The 21,119-nt window shown below is 32.4% G+C and overlaps 1 protein-coding gene across 8 annotated transcripts in view; it reads right to left on the reverse strand.

Moving 5' to 3' along the window:
• The window catches only part of Rbp6 (RNA-binding protein 6), a 384,381-nt gene extending 365,887 nt beyond the window's left edge, over positions 1 to 18,494 (reverse strand). For 3 of the 8 annotated variants that reach the window (XM_008201475.3, XM_008201474.3, XM_008201473.3), the window contains exons 1-2: positions 17,961 to 18,425; positions 17,843 to 17,883 (exon numbers count right to left, since the gene is read on the reverse strand). In XM_008201475.3, the coding sequence (XP_008199697.1) occupies positions 17,843 to 17,883; positions 17,961 to 18,025 (106 nt within the window). In that variant the 5' untranslated portion in view covers positions 18,026 to 18,425. Of the gene's footprint in view, positions 1 to 17,842; positions 17,884 to 17,960 lie in introns of all 8 variants that reach the window. The other 5 variants (XM_064355244.1, XM_064355243.1, XM_064355245.1 and 2 more) reach the window with 4 other exon arrangements.
• Positions 18,495 to 21,119: the final 2,625 nt, after the last annotated feature.

The raw sequence follows: 21,119 nt of genomic DNA on the forward strand, positions 1-21,119 counted from the left end.
CTGTCAATAAATGTCAAAACTGTCAGTTGTGAAATTCACAAATTGTCAATTAATTAATTTTTAAAATTTCGATAAAATGCAAATAAAATGTTACACTGTGCAAGAAAACACTTTTATTATCGAAGCTTATTTCCGAACTGAAGACTTAACAAATAGAGAATGGTAATATTCGGTGTCTAAATGCCTGTCATTAGTTCTATACAGCGGCACTTCTAATTTTACATGAAAAATTCACAAACGACTAGATGAGAATCATTTAAAAACACATTATATATTTTACTGTGACTCAAAAACTAATAATCACACAGAAATGAGCGTTTGCTATTAAATACCTTATTTCCTCTACATACGCTCAATTTTTCAGAATTTTTCGACAATTTCTTATAATTAATATTTATTATACAAGACGATAAAGAGGTTGTTTATCTACAAGTGACAGGGTTAAGTTCAAAAGTGACGAAGTTAGGAGTGGACTTATTTCGCGAGTAGATAAACAGTCTTTATCGTTTAATTGAACTAGAAATTGTCTAGGTGTAATTAGATGCATGAGCTACTAAATATGAGCTAGATAACTAATAAACTTATTTTTTTTAGTCTAGTAACACATTTTGAACAAATCAACATTTAACTATCGTTTCTTTCAGAATGTCAATAGCAATAATATATATTTTTTAATTCAATTAAACGCTTATAAAGAATTGTGGGAAAAAAAATCAAATGCATAGAAAAGAAAATAATGTAATTCACATTTTCATTTTCGGTGTGAGTATTAGTTTTTTATATACATCAAAATTATACATTTAACAGTCACCCTGTATAAGCACAAAAAATAAGAAAAAAATACTGCCTTATCAAGATACCACTTACTTAAATTTAAAGTGAAGTAGGTGTATTATGATAGTTTAACCAACCAGTCCAGGGTTAAACCAAAAATCTGATTAATATTTTATTTCTCTTGGAGTATGTCAGGGTTTTAGCCGGGGTTAATTTAACCGTAAACTTAGCCGAAGAACTGGAAGGGGGAGTTAACCAGTATTTTTCCGATTAACTCATGCGCAGCATCCAAAAGTTAACTAGATGAGAATCATTTAAAAACACATTGTATAAGTATTGTATATGTTTATTTTGTTTTTTTTTATAAATAGTTCATGACAAAAAAAGTTGTTTTAGATTCGCTCCAAAAAATGACAAATTAGCTCAATTTCTACGTTCTCGGGGTTAACATTTTGGTTAAAATTTAACCAAGGTTAAGTACCCTAAATTTTCACGCTGAAATACCGGCCAATCTGCATAAAACCGTTTTTAGGACAATACGTTCTATTCTATAACCAGTATAACCCATTAACATATGTGTAGTTTTTTAGCTAATTGATAATAAAATTCGATTACGTTTCAGTTCTCTGATTTTACAGGTAGTTACACGAGTAAAATTTATGTTTTCTCAATAAACAGCCGTTGAAAGTGTTGTTCTATTTCACACACATTTAGTTTAACGAAAAAACGCGTTGTAGTGAGAACAAATTACTTTCATCACCTGTTATACAAATAACAGTTGCACGTTTTAAATGAAAGTAAAAAGTCAAATCACGGATCTCGATGAATCTAATGACGGACAGCTTTGATGCGGTTGGCTTGATCCGCTTGAAAAAGTTTAGGTAATAATAGTGTTATTGTTTATTCAAAGTTTGCTGCTTTTTGAGTAGCTTTTAAATACCCGCAGTTTCGTTGACCGCACAGATAAAAGATCATTCGACTGCATAATTTAAGCAGTAGCGAAACAACATAAATATTTAGATCAAGCAACTGTGCCGTGCAGATTGTTACTCAAGCCTTTTCACTAACACACAAAAAACGAAATAAAGATCTCGCAATTGTTTTCGAGATATTCCTAGGCAGAGGTGTAAACGACCTAGCTGGTCCTTCCTCATTAAAACATCCATACCTAATAACAACATCAAATATTGAAATCAAAATAATTTTCAAAACAATTACCCAATAAAATAAAAAAATCGCAATGACTAGAAGAAAACTTAAAGTGTATCTGTAATTTCCTCTATAATTAAAGAAATTACAAAGTCACAACTGTATCGAAACAGTGTTCACTTTATTCACTTAAATATCCCTCCAATATCCAAGAATATAATTTTCCAACTCTTTCCAATTAGGTCTTGTAATGCATCATTTTCAATAGTTCATTTAAACTGCAATTACGCTGAATAAATTCACGCATGAATATGCTTCTCTTCATACACATATGCATGAAATACAAATTTTCAGTATTAATATTTACAAGAAAGAATCCCGGCTTCAATTATTTTTTTATTGATATATGTACAAACGAATTGATTTAGTTCTATTGAAACCAACTGAAATGGTCACCACGGACTGGTATACAAATAACACAAATAAGTTTGAAAAAGAAACCCGCCACAAAAAGCTATTCAATAGGAATCCTTATAGCGACAATAAATTAATTAAATCAAAATCGACGATACAGCGTTGCATGGCTTTAGTGCAAAACTAAATTATTCCAAGATGTGTTAAAACCAAAACTAATTGTAAACAGATTTATAAAAAACAAGAAAACATGTTACATCAAATAGTATTTGAAGTGTAATATGAAAACGTCTAACCCATACAAATATGTATTTCCTCAAACAGGTACCGTAAGCCTGCCAATTTGCAAAAATTAAAAACAATAAAAAATTAAAAAAAATTATTCCAATAATCACCCTCAAAATCAAATCTGAAAAACATCTAAATTAATAACAGTAAACAAAGCTAGATGAAACCTGGTTTAGGGCCACTTTTACAGTTCTAGAATAAACCCCAGATAAGGAGCACTGTTGTAGCAATGTAAATGTCAAAATTTATTCGTGGTATATGTAAATTTATTTGATTGTTGTACTGTTGTGACACTATTCAGCGTATATTGTTTTCAGTTGTCAAAATTTTCAGCTCTCAAAGTTAGCGTTTTAATAACATAGACATCATATTAAAAATAAAAACAGACAAGTATATTTACATAAAATATAGAATTTTAATGAGTAGATTAGGCAAGAATGTGCAAAAAACTCAATTTAACGCAATGGATTATCACCTGCTTAAATAAATAATTATTTACCGGAAACTATTCTTAATTTTGTGTGACCTAAATTAAATAACGGGTAAACTAAGAGTATCTGGAATTTGTTACAGAAATATCTAATAGAGCTTTCATGTTATTATGTTTTGCGTTGCATAAAAAATTATGATTTAATTACAATAATTTACAAATAACATAAGAAGAAACAAATGACATATCGTAAGCTATCCGGCTCGAAGGACCATTTTCAGCTTCGTGGTCATGAATTAAAAAGCACTGTTATATATATTTTCCACTATGTATTCGCTAAATATGTATTTCTAACATGATTTGAGATGTTGCTGTTGCGAAATCTACATTCGTACTGTCCGTTCAGCCCTTTGTAAGGGCCAACTCAAAATATAGAGCGGAGGACAGGTAGACCTACAATTAAATCTAGAGCCCTTTTATGGACAACTTAGAAATTCTTATAAGATTTAGGTTCAATGTTTATCAAAATACAAAGTAACTGGATTTTCTTTCAGCACAATAACAAAATTAATAAAATTCGAAATAAAATCTAAATAGATCAAGTCAGTCATTGAATTAAAATCGTTTCGTAAAATTTGCTACAATTTATAAACTTCTTTTATTGACTTGGATATTTGTACAGAAACCATTCGATTTTTGTTGTCTCATGAACAATTATTCGACTTAGTACAAGTATTGAATATTTCTTAGCAAAAAATATTTTGTTATTAATTTACTCTGCAAAATTATAAACTGTGTCTAAGAACAGGCCGCCAGGGTCCGTTTTGGGTACAGTTACCAACACTGGCTGAAAACGCTTTACAATTTGTCACATTGAATTTCAACTCCATAGTCGACTTAATGAACAACCATTTTTAAATACATTGTATAATATTATAGTATAATGTAAACTACAAGTACAAACCCCAAAAATAAAAAAAAATTATCTTTTCAATACGAAGAATGTTTTACAAATAAAAACTAACTGTTGTGATCGATATACAATTAAATGTCTGAATGCAAAGTTCGAAGACCAGCAACGCAGTTCTTACTTTATTTGCACCGTAGATTCTAATTGGCTTGATTCGCGGTGCAAATCAGATTTGATAAATATTTTGATTGTGAAACTTAGTGAGGCAATTTATATTTTAACCATGTTTGTAAACCGATTTCGCTCGACGCCTACATCTAATAAGGTGTCATTGTTGTAATCTCCATTGAATGAACAAAGTTCCATCCTCGATATTCGGTGAGATTTAATGCGTTGGGAAGAGTGTTTGTGCTTGCCTTCCTTCGGAAATCTCAACAGCCTGCGGTTATTTAAACCTTTTACAAAATAATATTATTCCAGAAATCACGGCTTTATTTCCCCATGGAAATGAGGTTGAATACCTGCACCGGCGTAATTCGATCATTAAAAATTCGCAAAGGTGGTGATAAAAGTTGAGGCGAACTCGATCCCCTAACAAAAACCATTCTTCGATTCCGCGGATTTTCATAAAAATTCCTCGCCGAAATGGCATCCGATCCCGATATTCGGTCCATCCATAGTAAGCCGATTTCACTACATGGCTGGAAGCGTTTTACAACTGATGCGTAATATTACACCGAATGAATGAATGACGCGAGTGAAAGGTAAAATCGGTGAGTATCGGCCGCATTAGCGATGCAAGGTAGACGCGGCGACATCGACAGGTGCAGATGCAATTATCTAACCCTGGGGCCGCTTCCTGGTGCCCGGCGGCCAGCGGTCCATAGACTCACGCGGGTGTAGGAACACTATTGATTTTTGCGGAGCTGAAGCAGTATAGTCGGTGCGGGCACGCCAGGCCGGGTGTGACACCCAGAGCCTGAGCCGGCGTTTGAGACAATGCTCAGCCCCAGGGGCCCAACACATTTCCACCAACATTGTTTAAAAGCTCGCAGTAAACTAGACACTTTCAAATTCATTACTATTAACAGTCACTAAAATATTGAAAAAAAACTGAATCTGGGATTTTGGAGTAGTAATACAGTAAAACCGCTCTAATATGAAATCAAGCGCATTGAATCATTGTCATAGTCCGAACGTGTGAGGAGAGTTCTGAAATAATTTGGGAAGCAACCCATTACACAATTCACATGAGCGTCAAGCTTTTTCATTTTATTTTTTTTTCATATCTTGAAATGTGTCAGTTTTCGTTAATACAATGTATTAATATTACACAAATAACTCAATGCCCTTAATCTATGGAGAATGCAGGAAAAATACTGCTCCTGCTGCAGCTCTGTACTTGGAGCATCTAGGAAACTGGAAGCCCAGTTACAAAATTGATCCCCAATAAAAGAACCCCTTCAGAAGACTTCAACTGATCCAGAAAATGAAATTAGAGTCCTTGAAACAGTAGTCAAGCACACTTACTTGAGCCACACAGTACTAGCTAGATAAATATCGATGTAATGGAAAAGTTCCACCCATATCACGTGCTCTTAGTTAAAGAACTAAAACTAACAACATTTGACCACCTTGGAATCCTGACCTTACTCCTTTGGACTTTTTTCTATAAAGCTTTATAAAAAAAGTGTATGAGAGCAAACGAAAAGGATCTGAAAAACAAAATAAGACAAAAGTGCAGAGCCCAGAAATTTTGCGACGTGTGAGACACCCAAATACTAAACGATGGAACTTATTGAATTTGTTATACAGGTTATACTTGCATTTGTAGGCATATTTATATTTTTGGATATATATATATATATATATATATATATATATATATATATATATTTATATTTTTGGATGCCAACTAATAAATTTTGAGAGTAGGTAACTCTCCTGAGACTGACCCTGTACTTTAAAATTCGATATGTGCGGTGGCAGGGTTTAAGTATATTTTTAACAAGTTCACTCTTAATGTTTTTTTTTTCATATTAATTAAAACACGTACTTACACACTGCAGCCGCTAAACCAAAAAATCAATAATGCGGAGAATACATTGCAATAGGAATTGGTACGAATTATAGAGGTTTTACTATCGTTATTTACGAAATGAAGGTTGTTATAAGAAAACCATAACCACTGAGGAAAATATTCGAGCCCACAGTCATTATATCTCAAGAGGCTTTTAATTCAAGAATTGCGGAAAAATTTTGAAAAAGAATACGTACTGTAATATTTAAATATATATTCTCATCGTTTAACCACACAGTCCAGAATTAAATAAAAAATCTGGTTAACGTTTTAGTTCTTTTAGCGTATTTCAGGGTTTCAACCAGAGTTAATTTGACAGTAAACTTGACAGAAGAAGAGTTAGTCGTATTTTTCAAAATTTATTTTCTTCCATAACACCAAACAATTTTTCTCATTTTCATTAGATATTAATTAATCAATACATACATTGCAGCCGTTAAACTAAAACCTTTGCAATAATTATTTCGAATTATAGAGGTTTTACTGTCGTTATTTACGTATTAACGTGACTATAACCACCGAAGAGTTGTTCGAGTCCGTACTCCCCACAGTCATTATAGCCTAAAGACGTTAACTCTAAAATTAGTGGTACAAATTTTTAGAAGCTAATCGTAATTTCTTGGAATTACTTGGAGTTATTAAAAATATTATCTACGGAATAACTTGAATTATATTTGTAAATTACTAGAATGGCTCTGGAATTACTACTTAAATCTTTACTTAAACTTTCTTAAATTATTCGAGATTACTTAGAATGGAAATTAACTACATTAATTTCGTAGACCTGTAGAAACTACGGATATTAAGTGAAAATAAATAAGTTAATTTGGAAACACTGTAAATAATCTGAAATTACTTTCGGTAAAAATCTGAAATTTTTGGTTAAAGATTTTTGGAATTAGGTACATACTAGAATTTTTTTAGTTCTCTATCCGAGGTTATTTAGAAACAAAATTATATTGAATTTCGTGAATACTTTAGAATTACACAAACCAATCGTATTTTGGAATTACGAAAATTAGGATTGGAATTACGGGAATTACAGACATTAATTTAGAATTAAGAAAATTAAACTAAAATTATATGTATTATTGTTCAATTATTTCAATTAATCTAGAATTACCAGAATAATTTGCATTTCAAGAAAATTTCTCTTGAAATTACTGGAATTAATTGTGAATTACTAAAAATAGCTATAATTTATTTGAATTCTTTTGAAATTGCAAGAATTCTATTTAGAAACTTTTGTTTGTCAATGATTAATGTAATGAAGGTTTACATTACAAATAAAAAGTACACTTAAGTGCTGAATTTTTTTGTTGATAACTTCCTAATCTAATTTTTTGAAGAACATTCAAAACAGTCCAAATTTTGTTAAAGACATCGCAATTAGAAGTAAAAAACTTTGTTTTCATCATATTCAATTTGAGGTAACAGATCCAAATGTGCCCCATGTCCAAATGTACCCGACCCTACCCTACCTGAAATAGGAATTGGGTTGGATTTCTAAGAAATATCAGAATTTAATTTAGAATTATTAAAACTAATCAAGAATTACTATGAATTATTATAATTACAAGAATTTCAGTAATTTTATTTTGGAATTATTTGAATTCCAGTGGAATAATTTTGGAATTGTAATTACTTGTATACACTGTTGTATCACCTCAATCAAAACGTTTCTCATTGTATTAAAATGTCTTATTTAGAAATTCTAAAAATGTTGAATACTTATTTGAAGATGATGTTAGACAGATAGATCAAAACAAGCCGGCTGTTGCGACTGGTCTAAACTAGAATTTTTAATTTGTATCGTTTTTCAAAACCATAACGCACGCGATTGATCCCAAAAGCTACTGCGTTGCCGCCACGCGGAAACAATACCAACATAAAATCGACTTAATGACATAATAGCCGTTATTATATCTAATAATAATTTATAGCGGTTGCAGCCTTGCCGAAAATAAATAAGGGTGCTTACAACACAAACGGAGAAGAAATACACCTTTTTCTGGGTCAGCATGTTAGCATGCAACGCTACACCCGTTGAATTTCGCGAATAAAACAGACTTTGTGCGCTAAATTTTGATTTTATGAGAGCTTTTTAGACAATATCACAATTTATCGCACTGCTACATATTTAGCCATCGCATTTTGAGACTGCAGGATTCCTTCATTACTCTTAAAAAAATGTTTTCATATTTAACGCGTGACTGTGTAAAAGTTAACAAACCAAACTTAGTGAGTAAAAACCCGAAAAACTTCGTTTAAAGTAGGTAACTGTGTATAATTATTATCAATTTAATAAATTTTTATTAAATTACAAAAAACTTCTTTTATTCCATAACAATATGTATAATGCTAAATAAAATTCGCTCTGTACCAAAATTGCCAGCATATTTACGCATTTTATGGATTTTAAAAACTACTATTCGGATTAAAACATAATTCAATAGGTAATAAATGAGACAAAAACAATAGTTATTTACCTAACAGTTTCGATAACTAAACAATAGAAGTACAAGAGTGAATATTCAAAGTTTGGGAAAGCCTTATGGCTTTGACTTTGTGTTAAACAATCAGAAGAAAATTTGTCCGTAGAATCCATTTAAATTAGTTTAAAATTCCATAAAACTAGTTTATTGAATTTGTATAACATTATCACTGAGAAATCTAATTAGAAGAAAAAATAAGGTATGTAGTGCAAATAGGAAAATTGTATAAAAAACTCGTTACATATTCTGCAATAGTTTTTTAGTCCACTCGGCTTCCAACCCTTGCTTCTGCAAAATTTAACAAAATTTTTTTAATTTGAAATATTTTTCTCGTATTTTTTTTACGACAAATGTCCATATTTTACCTTTTAACGAGCTTCTGCTGATCAATAACATTACACGATTTGTTTTTTGCTAAAAAATAATTCTGGCGCAAAAATCACGTTTAGTTTCATCGGAAAAATATGCATTTTACCCATCACTCGTTCGTCAACATGCACAGTCAATAAAGGAAATGAAAGCATTATGTATAAAAATGTTAATTTCCAACAAGACAAATATTTGAAGCTAAATACCATTTTTGCAAGACATTTAATTTTTTAATAAAGCGGGAGTTGATGTTGTTTTGTGAGTAAATAAATTAAAGTCGGCACTTTGATTCTGTGACGAGCATTCGTACAAATAAATTACAATTTATCCCTTTATTACCTGTTCAGTGGAATTAGCTACCGCTGGACTTTGATTAAACCGTTTGTTTATTTAATTGTAGTTCAATTTATAATTTAATAATTTATTTTGATGAGTCAGATAAAATGTTTAATTAACTTTCAACTTTAATGTGTAGATCGGGGTAAATTATCCTGAAAGAGTCTAAAGGATTTTTCATGCTTGCTCAAACAAGCTTTTGGATCAACACCAAGCCGAAAAAATTAAAATCGTGTTTGTTGAGGACTTACGTCATGTTAAATTGCGATTGTAAACCCGAACGGTGTTTATGATGTCGTAAATTAAATAATCTGCAACAGTGTAAACCAAAATTCAAAGCCGTTATCCAAAAAATTGTGCTTCATCACGATTTCGTAAAATATTCGCTATTTTCTCTGACAATAAAATTCTATAAATAGCCGCAAGAACGTTACCGCATGAAATTTTTCAAGAACGAAAGAGCGAAAAACCCACCGAGTAACAATAATTACATGATTTCTTATTCCTTTGTGGAATATAAACAGAGCTTTCGTTTCAATAAAAGAGACAGTTCTGTCGTTTTAATTTAATCTCTCTTGTATGATAACATTACTATCATCATAACGATTTGCTCCCATCTTTTTACCAGAAGCATGTCAAACGGAGTAAAAAAAGCCAGCCATGGCAAGTTTCCAGAAAAGTCAGAAACAATGATTACGGCAGTGAGTTTATGTATCGTTTAATTAATAGGCCTGTGAGAAAATAAATAAACTTCTTATCCTAAAAGGCGGCAATAAAAAGTGTAAGTGTTTCTGCAACGTATTTTGTTAACCGAGATATTGTTTATTTACACAAGCATTATGCGGATAAAATTAAAGTCTAATTGTCGTATTACAAACGAACATGTTGTTCCCACTTAGTGCAGGAGAGAGTCCCTAATGAAACTTTTATTACGAACATACGAGCCCTTTTAACAGCCCTTCTAACTCACAACATTCCCTGTTTACGTAAAACAAGAAATTTTTACGGTTACCTTTACAGTCAACCGAGTAGATAATTGAAATAACACAATTGCTTTCGTCGGCGTAATAATTAATCTTAATTGTCTTTGCATGAAGAAATGTGGAAGGCTTTTGATGATAAAACGCTCATAATTCAATGCACGTATGTGCGACATTGTTTCGTGCATTACTTTAAATTTAAAGCATGCGGAGATTCAAACATATGAACGAAACTTTTATCTTTGTGGAAGATCAAAAGTTGGATAAAACGTGGATTTACTTCTAAATATTCCCGTTCTTGCATCATGCACGACTCATTAGTTTAAAGAATTGGCTCTCCTTGAATGAACAACAACGTTCCTTAGACGTGTCTCCACAAAATATGCACTGCGACAAACATTTTCATATTTTTTCTTACAAAACCAAGACAGCGAACACAAGTCTTTTGACGTTGCAAAACTCGTACTATCGTCCAACTTGCGCTAATTATTGCAATCTAAAACATTCTGATTCGTCAGACAACAATATTCAAACGTAAATAAGTTTCAGAAGTTACCAAAGAGTTATTTGCACTTTAAACGAGTTTCTCCCATTGTTGCATTATCTAGATGCAACTCTTTATGAAACTTGAATTTGTTTCTGACCGATGTTGCGAAGCGATTATTTCTTAAATGAGTTTCGAGTCAAAAACTTGAACCTTTTAGCACTCTTGAATAATAATGCTTCGGAGGAAATATTAAAAATTCCGCTAATTGTTTATATTACATGTGAGAATCGTGATTCACGTTAGTCTTTAAAAACCCCACCTCTGGTAATTCCCATATTTTCTTTTGAAACTTTTCTCATCTTTTCATTCCAGCAGATGCACTAGCAGAGATAGTTCATATACATTAACCAGATTGCGAAATTTATTTTGCATAGCTGTATTAAAACTTTGTCGAGGTCATAAATACCTTTGCATTATTAGCCAAACTAGTTAAATTCTGAAAAGAGTTGGCAACTCGACCCCAGAGACTCATCGATCCGCTGAAATGGGGCCGTGAATCAAGACGGTCAATTAAAATATTATTTTAGATGTGCAACTTGGCAAAACTAATTAAAAAGTTTTTCTCTTCGTTTTCGGGTGATCCGTTCGCTTTCTGCCACTACATGCATTTAGATGCTAACTTGACGCAAAACCGCTCTAATTATTTTTTAATTAAATCGCAGAGTTTGGCGCGATTAGAAATAATCTCCACATGATGCACCAAGCAAGGCTATTTCAGTCCCGAGTGTGTTACCCTCACACGTTTTTCGAGTCGCCTTTCACGCAAGTTCCCCTGATTAGCACAATAAAGCATCGACTGTGGTAATTAAAACTTTCTATTGGCATTGTGACAAACTGTAAGTTTCTATTATTGTGTTCTATTTACTTTTTGTTTGAGAACTAGTCGCAAACTCTTGCTCATAACGTTAGAAAAATCAACTGAACGAGTGTTGTTTACAATTTATTTAACTGTTTGAAGGTCGCCATCGGCACTCCAGGACCTATTTTCAGCTTCTGGTCTTGCACCACCTACTCGCACATAAATATGGAGACACGTGCCGCATCTCTTCATTACACAAATCAGCCAAACGTAATTTCCTTCCACTCAATTCAAATTTAAGTTTAGTGAAACCGGCTCCAGCCGGTTCAATAATCAGCTCGCAAGGTTTACTTTCTGCAAATGAATTTTTGGAGGATAATAAGGCCCGTCACGCTAATTTTAATGCATTTGCAATTTCCTCTTTTTGCACAGACTGCAACATTCTCAATGATTCATTATTTCAACATCGGCTTCGTCTACAGCGTGAAACCGCTGCGAGTTGCCAAGATCTTCAGCGAAAGTGTTGACTAAGCTCAAGACCAACATTTTAATGGAACTGCGGACTTGCTACGCTTCCGTTAAAATATTAATAACCGACGACTTACCTTTCTGCAAGATGCCAAAATGTGCCTCCCACTTGTTCAACTATTTTTGAAATATTGATGCTAATTTTATGTAATTTTAACTTTCCTCCTTTGTCTCTTGACTCTTGTAAAGTAAAAAAAAATCGGTTGTCACTGTTGTGACTCAAAATAAAAAGTATTCCTTCAAGTTCACAAATGAATAAAATAATGAATTAATGGAACAGCTGGACAAGCAACAATTTTAAAACGTAATGTAGTTTGTGGATGAATTATAATGTATTCATTTTAAGTGGAAAAAAAGTAGTTGATAGGTTTTCTTAATCAAACCATTATAACTAATAACGCTTTAAATATTTATCACTATTCTTAAGTGGTATTTATTGTTTTTCACATTTGATTTATCTACAAAACAAAGAAAAGAATCAAAGCTAATTCCTGTTTTATATACAATGTTCTTGTCAAACAATGCAATTTTTTAGAAATAAGACCTAATATAGAATTATAACACTGTTTGGGGATAAATAATTTTTAAAAAAAGTATAGTTTCTTATTTTAGCACAAAACTGTCAATTTTCATTTGAGCTGGTGTATTTTCTTGGCACTAAATTTGTCATTCCATTATGACAGAATTCTTCTATCAATTACATCAATTTCTTCCTTATTTCAATCCAAAAAACGCAAGTGCATTTCTTTGAAAATTCTTGGAATGTTTCTCTCTAGGTATCAAAAGCTATTTGAAGGGCTAGATAATTTTTTTCGTATTTTTTAAAGCCGTCTTCACAATTACAATAGTCTATACCAGTGGTTCCCAACCTTTTTCAACTTGCGAACCTCTTCTAAAATCCGACAGAAATTGGCAAACCCCTTGTATATAGATATTCAATTTATTTTTTTTGTTGCACATTTTGAACTGAATGAATCTTTATCATTACGAACTAAAAAAACTAATTATAATTCAGCATATTTTAAATTTTATTATTTTTTTTTATTTTAAAATTAGTAACAGAGTGCAATAGATATTATGTAAGGGATGTTTTCTAAACAGACATGTTAAATAGTTCTAACGTTGACACCATAGCCAATTCATTCGTAGTAATTTTAGTAAAGAAAGTCAGATCCAGTGTTTGATTTATTTAGAAAAAATGATATTAAGTGTTAGCAAAAAACCTACATAAAAACCTAAATACTAGGACAAATTCCGTATTAATAACAGTTTTTGATGTAAATTAAAGTACTTAACAACACAAAAGCACACAAAAAGTGCTTAATTTACACTGCAATTTCCAATTTTTAATAAGAAAGTAACGAAAATGGAAAATAATCATATGAGACAGAAAGCAATTAAATAAAGGTGGCTGAATTCATCGCACTTTCCAAAGGAATAACAAAAATGTTATTTTTTTATTGAGGCTGAAAAAAAACTTTGAACTTGCTTTAACTTCAAACCCATTTCAGTTCAAATAAATTACAGAAAACTGAAAAACAATCTTTATACCATCTAATTATTATTGTATCCTTCGATGAATAACTTTTCTCCGTAGAAGCGTCCTTTTTCGATATAGGTTATTTTGACCCATAATATTGTAAAATATTATCTGTTTCTACTAATAAGCATTGGGTTCTGTTTTTATAGACATAAAGGGGTGAATCTGTCTACAGGTGTTCGATAATAACGCGTTCAACAAACAGAACTCTATGTAGAATCTATAAAAAATTATTTTTTTATGAATCTTCAACATGAAATCATAACTCATTTTTTAAATTGTTGGGAAACACTGGCCTATACCTTAACTCTTTCCTTTCGTTATTTGGCTTCATAACACGATGTATATCATGAATAAATAATAGGATGTCGTCTTCTATCATTTTAAGTGTCGTTTATAAAATATAAAAACAAGAAAACATTGAGAAAAACTTTTTAATTTGTTTGTCTTTATCAAAAATAAACATTATGTCTAGTCAAAAAAAAAACTATGCTACGTTCTAATAACAGGTAGTATTATACGCATATAATATGTCATAAAATTTCATAATATGTCGTCCTTCCACCATAATGTGACTGTGTCATATTTATAATTAAATATTAATTAGACAAGTTATATTCTATCTGAAGTAAATGAAAATAAATCATTGAATCGTCTATAAACCACAACTTGGACTTTATTTGTTTGTAACCTTCACAACCCTCATTCATGATCCAAGAAATTGTAACTTTTTGTATTAAAAAAATTAAAATATTCTTAAAAGTATAAATACCTATAATGAAAATATTTTAATTGGATTAAGCATTAAAAAAGCATTTAATTGGGATCAACTACATCTTTTCACATTTTATTATTATATTCGAAAACAGTATATTTTACGAAAATTTACAAGAGACAATTTTTTTAAAATTGAACGATCTTCAGATTCAAGTAATTCCAAAGCCAAACTAATTTGTGGTCAAAGTTATGAAACAATTGATGTCAAGTGAACCCTACAAGCTTACAGTCTGCACTGTTGAATAATTATTTAAAAAATGACTGCATGCCAAATTTTATAAACATTGGATAAGTATTTTTAAAGATGCAAACGGTAAATTGAATTTCTGAGGTAACTTCAATTAATTTATTTTTAATACTTAGGACCTTACAGAATGCGAAATTGAGATTTAATTTAGAATTAAACTAAATAGAATTAAGTTGCCATTTAAAATGCATTGACAAATGCCAACTGTTCTGTAAACCGGCCCTAGATCTATGGTTAAAACATTTGCATATCCTCGCAGACACCTTGTTAATATGTTTAATAAAAAAACATTTTTTCACACTATATGGTGGTGTAACCCTGTATTTACCTACAATTCACTAGTATTCTACATTTAACTTTATTTAACTTTTCCACTTGTAAAGCAGTTTGAAATACAATGTAGAAATACGCGTGTACTACTTACTGAATTGTCACTTAATTTGCTTTATTAGATACAAAGCATGTAGGTATAAAGTTTCAAGTAGAAACTGCTTTTGCTTTTTAATTATGTATTTTATTAGGTCGATATAATAAGTCAATTCCAATAGACCTTGAAGAGAACTTGTAATTAGAGTTAATAACACGAGTCTTGCAATTGCATCAAAAGAAGTCGATTTTTGATATTGTGGTTACGGCATATCCTGTTTGAGTGGAGTTTTTAAACGGTTGTGAATTATTTTCAGCTTCCGCGATATTTAACAACATTATTTCATTTTGCGACGTCTTTGACAAGCAAATTCAGAGTTGGAATGAAAATGAGAAACTCTGTAATATTCGTGTCATTTATTTAAATGATTGCAAGAAAATTAATATTTAAGGGCCGCCCCCGTAGGGTCGCTCCGAGTCTTTCTCTTGCAAAATGTGGCTTAAGCGTTTTAGCGGTTCGTTGCAATATTAATAACATCCCGAGCCTTTAATTATCCAGAAGATGGAAAAGGAGCTTATTAGTAAATTAAAATAAAAACGAAAGAGATATGGAAAGAGAACGGATGAAAGAGATAAAGTGGTTCGTCCCGAATTTAATCCTAGAAAATATGAGGCGGGCAAATAAAAATTAGACGAACAAATCGTACACCGCCTAATTGACACGTGAGTTAGAGCATCCTTAATCTTCATCATGATTGATCATTTTATTCAAGACGTTAAATTAAAAAAAAGAGAAACACAGATGTTGGTCCATATAACTTCATTCCCTGTCGGCGCGTTGGAATGGTTCCCAATTGCCGAAAAAATATGGAATTGTTATTGTAAACTTGACAATGGGTAATTAAGCGTTTTGTGGCAGAAGACGATCCCGCAGATAAAAACCATTATAAAACATGGATTGACGTTGGTGACCGCGTACCGCCTCGTTGCATGTTTATAATTGCAACAGAATGCAGGAAGAGACTTAAGTAGGGAAGGAAAAACGCATCAGCGACCACGAACAAAGTGGAGACGTGTTATGACCTCAGGAAACTTATTTCGGGACGAGGGAATCTCCCACGTGATAAATAAATACAAGGAAGCCAATCAAAATTTTGACCGAAAGAATAAAAAAGACCAATCGAAATTTTCAAAATTTATTTTCCAAAAAAAATAAAACAAAATAAATACATCGTCAGTTTCGCCTTTCCAACTCAAGTGCCTTCCATCGAATGAATGTTGGCCAAGGTTCGGAAGATGCGGACGCCTCACGTTATGTCTGCAAGTGTATAGGCCATCAGAGGTGTACTAACTACCGCCAACCAAATACCACCAAATATGCACACTTTAGTGGTATTTGACCAGCCAGTGAACATCGGCTCAAAAGAATCATCGTGGTTATGGTTTTTCGCTATCATGTGTTGCTAATTTATTGTACAAATAAGTGGCACGTTTCTGACGTAACAGCGTCGTAATGTAAAGAAGATAACACGTCACAAATGTGAAATCAGGACATTAATAACAAGTGCAAAATAATATGGACATAAAAGTCAAACTAAAAAATTTATTCCCTATGAGTGGAACGTTCACGTGTTTCATTAAAATTTGCCAAGGGACTAAAAATGTGTTTCGTTTTTCTGGAAAAATCGTTAAACGAGAGTCAAAATGAAGACAAAACCGTGAAAATCTAAACCTGTCCGGACAATTGGTCACATTGTTATTGTCACATGTTTAGTTCACAATAGATAATCTAGTCAATAGTTTAATTCTAGAATACTTTCGTAGTTTGGTTCCAAAACCTAATTGTAGAACATTGTAGAAGAAAAAATTCTACTTATCCTGAAACTTAAAGTTAGGAAATCAGACTTAGAACGTTTTTGTAAGTCAATTGCTCAAATAAAATAAAAAATTTTAGAAACATATATTTGCAGAACTTTATCTTTCAAATTGTTTTTAGAACCCTGAATGCTAAGATCCAAAAAAATCCATTGTCCCAAAATTGTAGACCGTTTCTGAGTTTTCTTTACTTTAGATATGGAAATTTTTGCGTTCAGATTGCGTAGTTCTAAAGCAAAAGATTGGAAAACTTTGGTAAATGTTTTGCTAAATTGTAAACTGGCCCTAAAAACTTTAATTATCGCTCGAACGCAATTAATTTTAATGATTACGATGGTAACGAGGCCGGCAATTTGTTGTAAACGCAAAGAATGGTTAATTATCGTAAATTTGCATTATCAATTAAAAGACAATAGCGACGTGGAGAAAAAATCCGGGCCGTAATTGAGATATATCATGCCATCGTCCAGCTAATAGTCAAAATAAGCACGTGCTTAAATGAGGTTAAGTAATTTTTGAAACAGTGGTATAATTTTCGGTAGGTGGTATTTTCACGACACTCCTGGTGCCATCTTCAAAGTTTTCCCGGAAGTTTGCGCACGAAAGTGTGCAGAAAATCGTGGAACCTTAAGTAACTAACACCTTGCAGTTGGCGTAATTGCCATTAAAATAAAATATTGATGAAGTTTGTGGAGAATTTGTTTTTGTTAGTGTTATTGAACTGGCGCGCGCTTTAACAAATGGAAATAGACGTGAACTTTGGAGCTAAATTACAAGTGATCAATGCACATCGGGCTAATTTAAGCGTGAACAACAATCAAAAGTCATCGAGTTGTGGAAAAAAAGGGGGTAACAAGCACTGTATTTCCTGGTTCTTCTTATCACTGTTTGCACTTCACGGGGTAACACTGATAACAGCACGTCACGTGTGGGCTTACCTGGACTGGTTTGCCAGCTGAGTCCACCGATGAACATTTTCCTGCAAGGAGGAAAAGTTTTTAGTGTTGTTGGAAAAAAGTCATGTGGTGGTTCCGGTCGAGTCCGGTGTTTACTTACCCCGGATCGTTGGGCACCTCCGCGGGCGAGCCGCTGGCCACAATTTCCTGGTTCTGCGGCTCCATAACACTGAGTGACTTCGATTTGCTCAACTACGACTAAACTAAAGGTAAATAGAAACCGGGATAGGCTGCGGACTCCCGGAATCGCCTACTCAGCGTCACTGTCAACACGATACTGAGAACGACGGCCGGAGTCGGCGGCTCGGTCGCCTTCGGAGACGGCGTCCGCGTCTGCGTGGAAGCGCTGATGGATGAGACAAACAATGGCTGTGATTGGGTGCAATCCGTGCACCGTCAGTGCGACGACGGCGATGACGCAAAGGCAGGTACGTGGTGGTGGCACAACAACGCACACTACCGAAACGATAAAAACAACGCGGAAATAACGTACACCGGATGTGGGGCAGTGTGTCGGAGGATGGAAGACCAGCAGGAGGAGCAGCGCGATCCTGCCGCGCCGGCACCTTGACGTGTGCTCCACACATTCGAACAAAATCGATAACAGCCGCAAATTACTGCCGCTGGAGTAAATATTGCACCTTTTCGAACGAAACGACGGATTCGCAAACGAACAACAAATAAAATTCATGTAGGAGCGATGCCAAACTGACGCCAGATCGGAGGGAACTTCGCCCGATCGCTTTTTAGAAAAATAACGCACCTGCTTGCTCCAACGTTTCCTTTGCCGAAAGCTTTTAATATCTTTAAATTATTATAAGCGCGATTCTCGGGCGCTCCAGGCACCGAGAAATTTACGACCCTTTACCAGACTCAATACTATCAATATGCAATTTATTTTATTGTAAGTAAGTACCTAATTAATTACGTTAGAATAAGAAAAGTTAAAATTTTAAAGTTAATATGTAAAAAGAACTAAAATGTAATAGAACTAAAAAAAAACTGTCGAATTATCCTCTGTACCAACTCCAACATTAGCATTGCTTAGAAGTTTTCCTACAGAAAAAAGATGAAACCGTACTTATTAATTAAATTTCAAAATGAACCGATTGCGAATTACAGTTGAATTGCGAAAAAACGTTCTATAAATAAAGCGACGCTACGGGTATTTGTAAAATTACAAAAAAGTTATTTGGGTATTTTTACTTACAACAATAGCAACATAGGTATTTTACAAAGTCACTTTGTGGCATAGGTACGTGCTAAACACAGTGTTAGGCAGATCGCTGCGTATGATCGCGATCCCCATGTGTTTCCTTTTAAACATTTCATTTTCTATGCATTTGCAGTTTCATCTCAAGTGTAATTAATGGATATTTTTTAAATTTTTCTTTATGTTTTATAACAAATGCTTAGACTTCATTCGTTCTAGTTCCATCTACAGATTTTATGCTTTTATTAACCTAATTGGTACTAATCACCTTTTTGATGAATACAGCGTGTGTGTACTCCTTATTGATTCAAATCCTAAGTATGTTTTGAAAATGACTGTAAGCCTAAAATAAAGACTCTAAAATAGTGTGCTAAGTGCCTTTTTGTAACATACTATTTTTTATGTTTTTAAGCTTTCATAAAAGCATAAAAGGTTATGGAAAATGGCAAATTTCGGTTTTCTACAATTGACTAAAAAATACGTTTTTATCTTAGTGCATAATATGCATTCATTGTTTTAATTGGTTTGATTTGCACACTGTAATGTCAAATTTTCTAAACTATTAGTAATAATTAATTTGCAGTTTAAAACACTGCAAAAATTGTAGAAAAAAACTTTGTTTATGTTGCGTTCGTAAAGCTGGTTTTTAAACTTTCGAATGTATTTTTCTCTTATATTAGCTGTTTCAAAACTATGTAAACGCCAACGTCGCATTTTCTCTCAAAATTAGTTGTTAGTGGTTGTCATAAATTACTTATGCACTTCAAAAAATTAATAGTCAATGTAATTTATAGTTTCAATGAGAGGTCTAATAACTATTTTACATTTTTATCAACCTTATTTAAAAAAATTATTTGGCGAAATGCGACGTTGGCGTTTAAAAATGTTGTTGCTTATTCCATAGATACGAGTAGAGGTAGTACACCTTTATTCTACAAGTGATTACTATGGTACATTATTTGATTTAGTTATTTTTTTTTTCTTATATGTATTAATAATGTTCCTTATTTCTACATTGATCTAGACCTAAACAAGTGTCAATAAAAAACCTAACATTCTCAAACTTAAAAAACCCTTGCTTGTTGCAATTAGTTAAAAATAACTATTGTTGTAGAATAAGAATAACATATAATACTAGTGTATTATATAAGTAAAAAAAAAGTTGTTCATTATCTGTGAGTAATGGGTTTCAGAAAGGAATCACGTGCAAATAATGCCTATTTTTCTTTATGTGTATAATACAACGTTTTCTCTTATAGTAGGTACATCGAGATATGTTTGTTAAATTTTTTCTCCGATAGAATAAAAACAACACCAAACAGAATAAAAAAATCACCAAATGGCTACTTTATTGAAGAAATTTATATAACTAGGTGTATTTCTCACCCCAAATCCGGGTACGTAATGTAAATTTAATTTCTCAATTTTCCCTTTAAGGCGATATGAACTACTATACCAGATTTTGACACTGACAATTGTTTATAAAAAACAGACCATAACTAAATGTAATAACTAAATGAAATAATGTACCATAGTAACCACTTGTAGAATAAAAGTGTATTACTTCTACTCGTATTATGGAATAAGCAACAACATTATTAATACCTATAAGAGAAATTATATTTTTTGCGACTTCAAGTTTATTAATTAATATGTACAATACAGGTGACACAGTGAGTTGTGGTGGAAGACCTGCTTGTCCAGTATTCATTGTTTTTGTGTAGTATTTTTTTTAAAATAGCATGTTTTTGCCAAAAAAATTAAATCGTTTTAAAAACTAAGCAAAATTGACCAACTAACAATAACAAATCAAACATCAGAGTGTTTGATTTGATTTGATTCTTCAATGATGCTTTAATGAGGTCACACGTTTTACACAAGTCACAACCAGTGTCATAATTACGTGCTAATTGGGCTATAGCCTAGGGCAGCAGAATTTTAGGGGCGGCAAAAATATAACATATAATATAAAAAAATAACAATTAAAAAAGCCTTAGTGAGAAAAATTTGAAAAAAGTGAAAGTCATCGTAATACAAAGCGAACAA

This window comes from Tribolium castaneum, chromosome 2 (assembly GCF_031307605.1).
Source record: "Tribolium castaneum strain GA2 chromosome 2, icTriCast1.1, whole genome shotgun sequence".
NCBI classification, from domain to species: Eukaryota; Metazoa; Arthropoda; class Insecta; order Coleoptera; family Tenebrionidae; genus Tribolium; species Tribolium castaneum.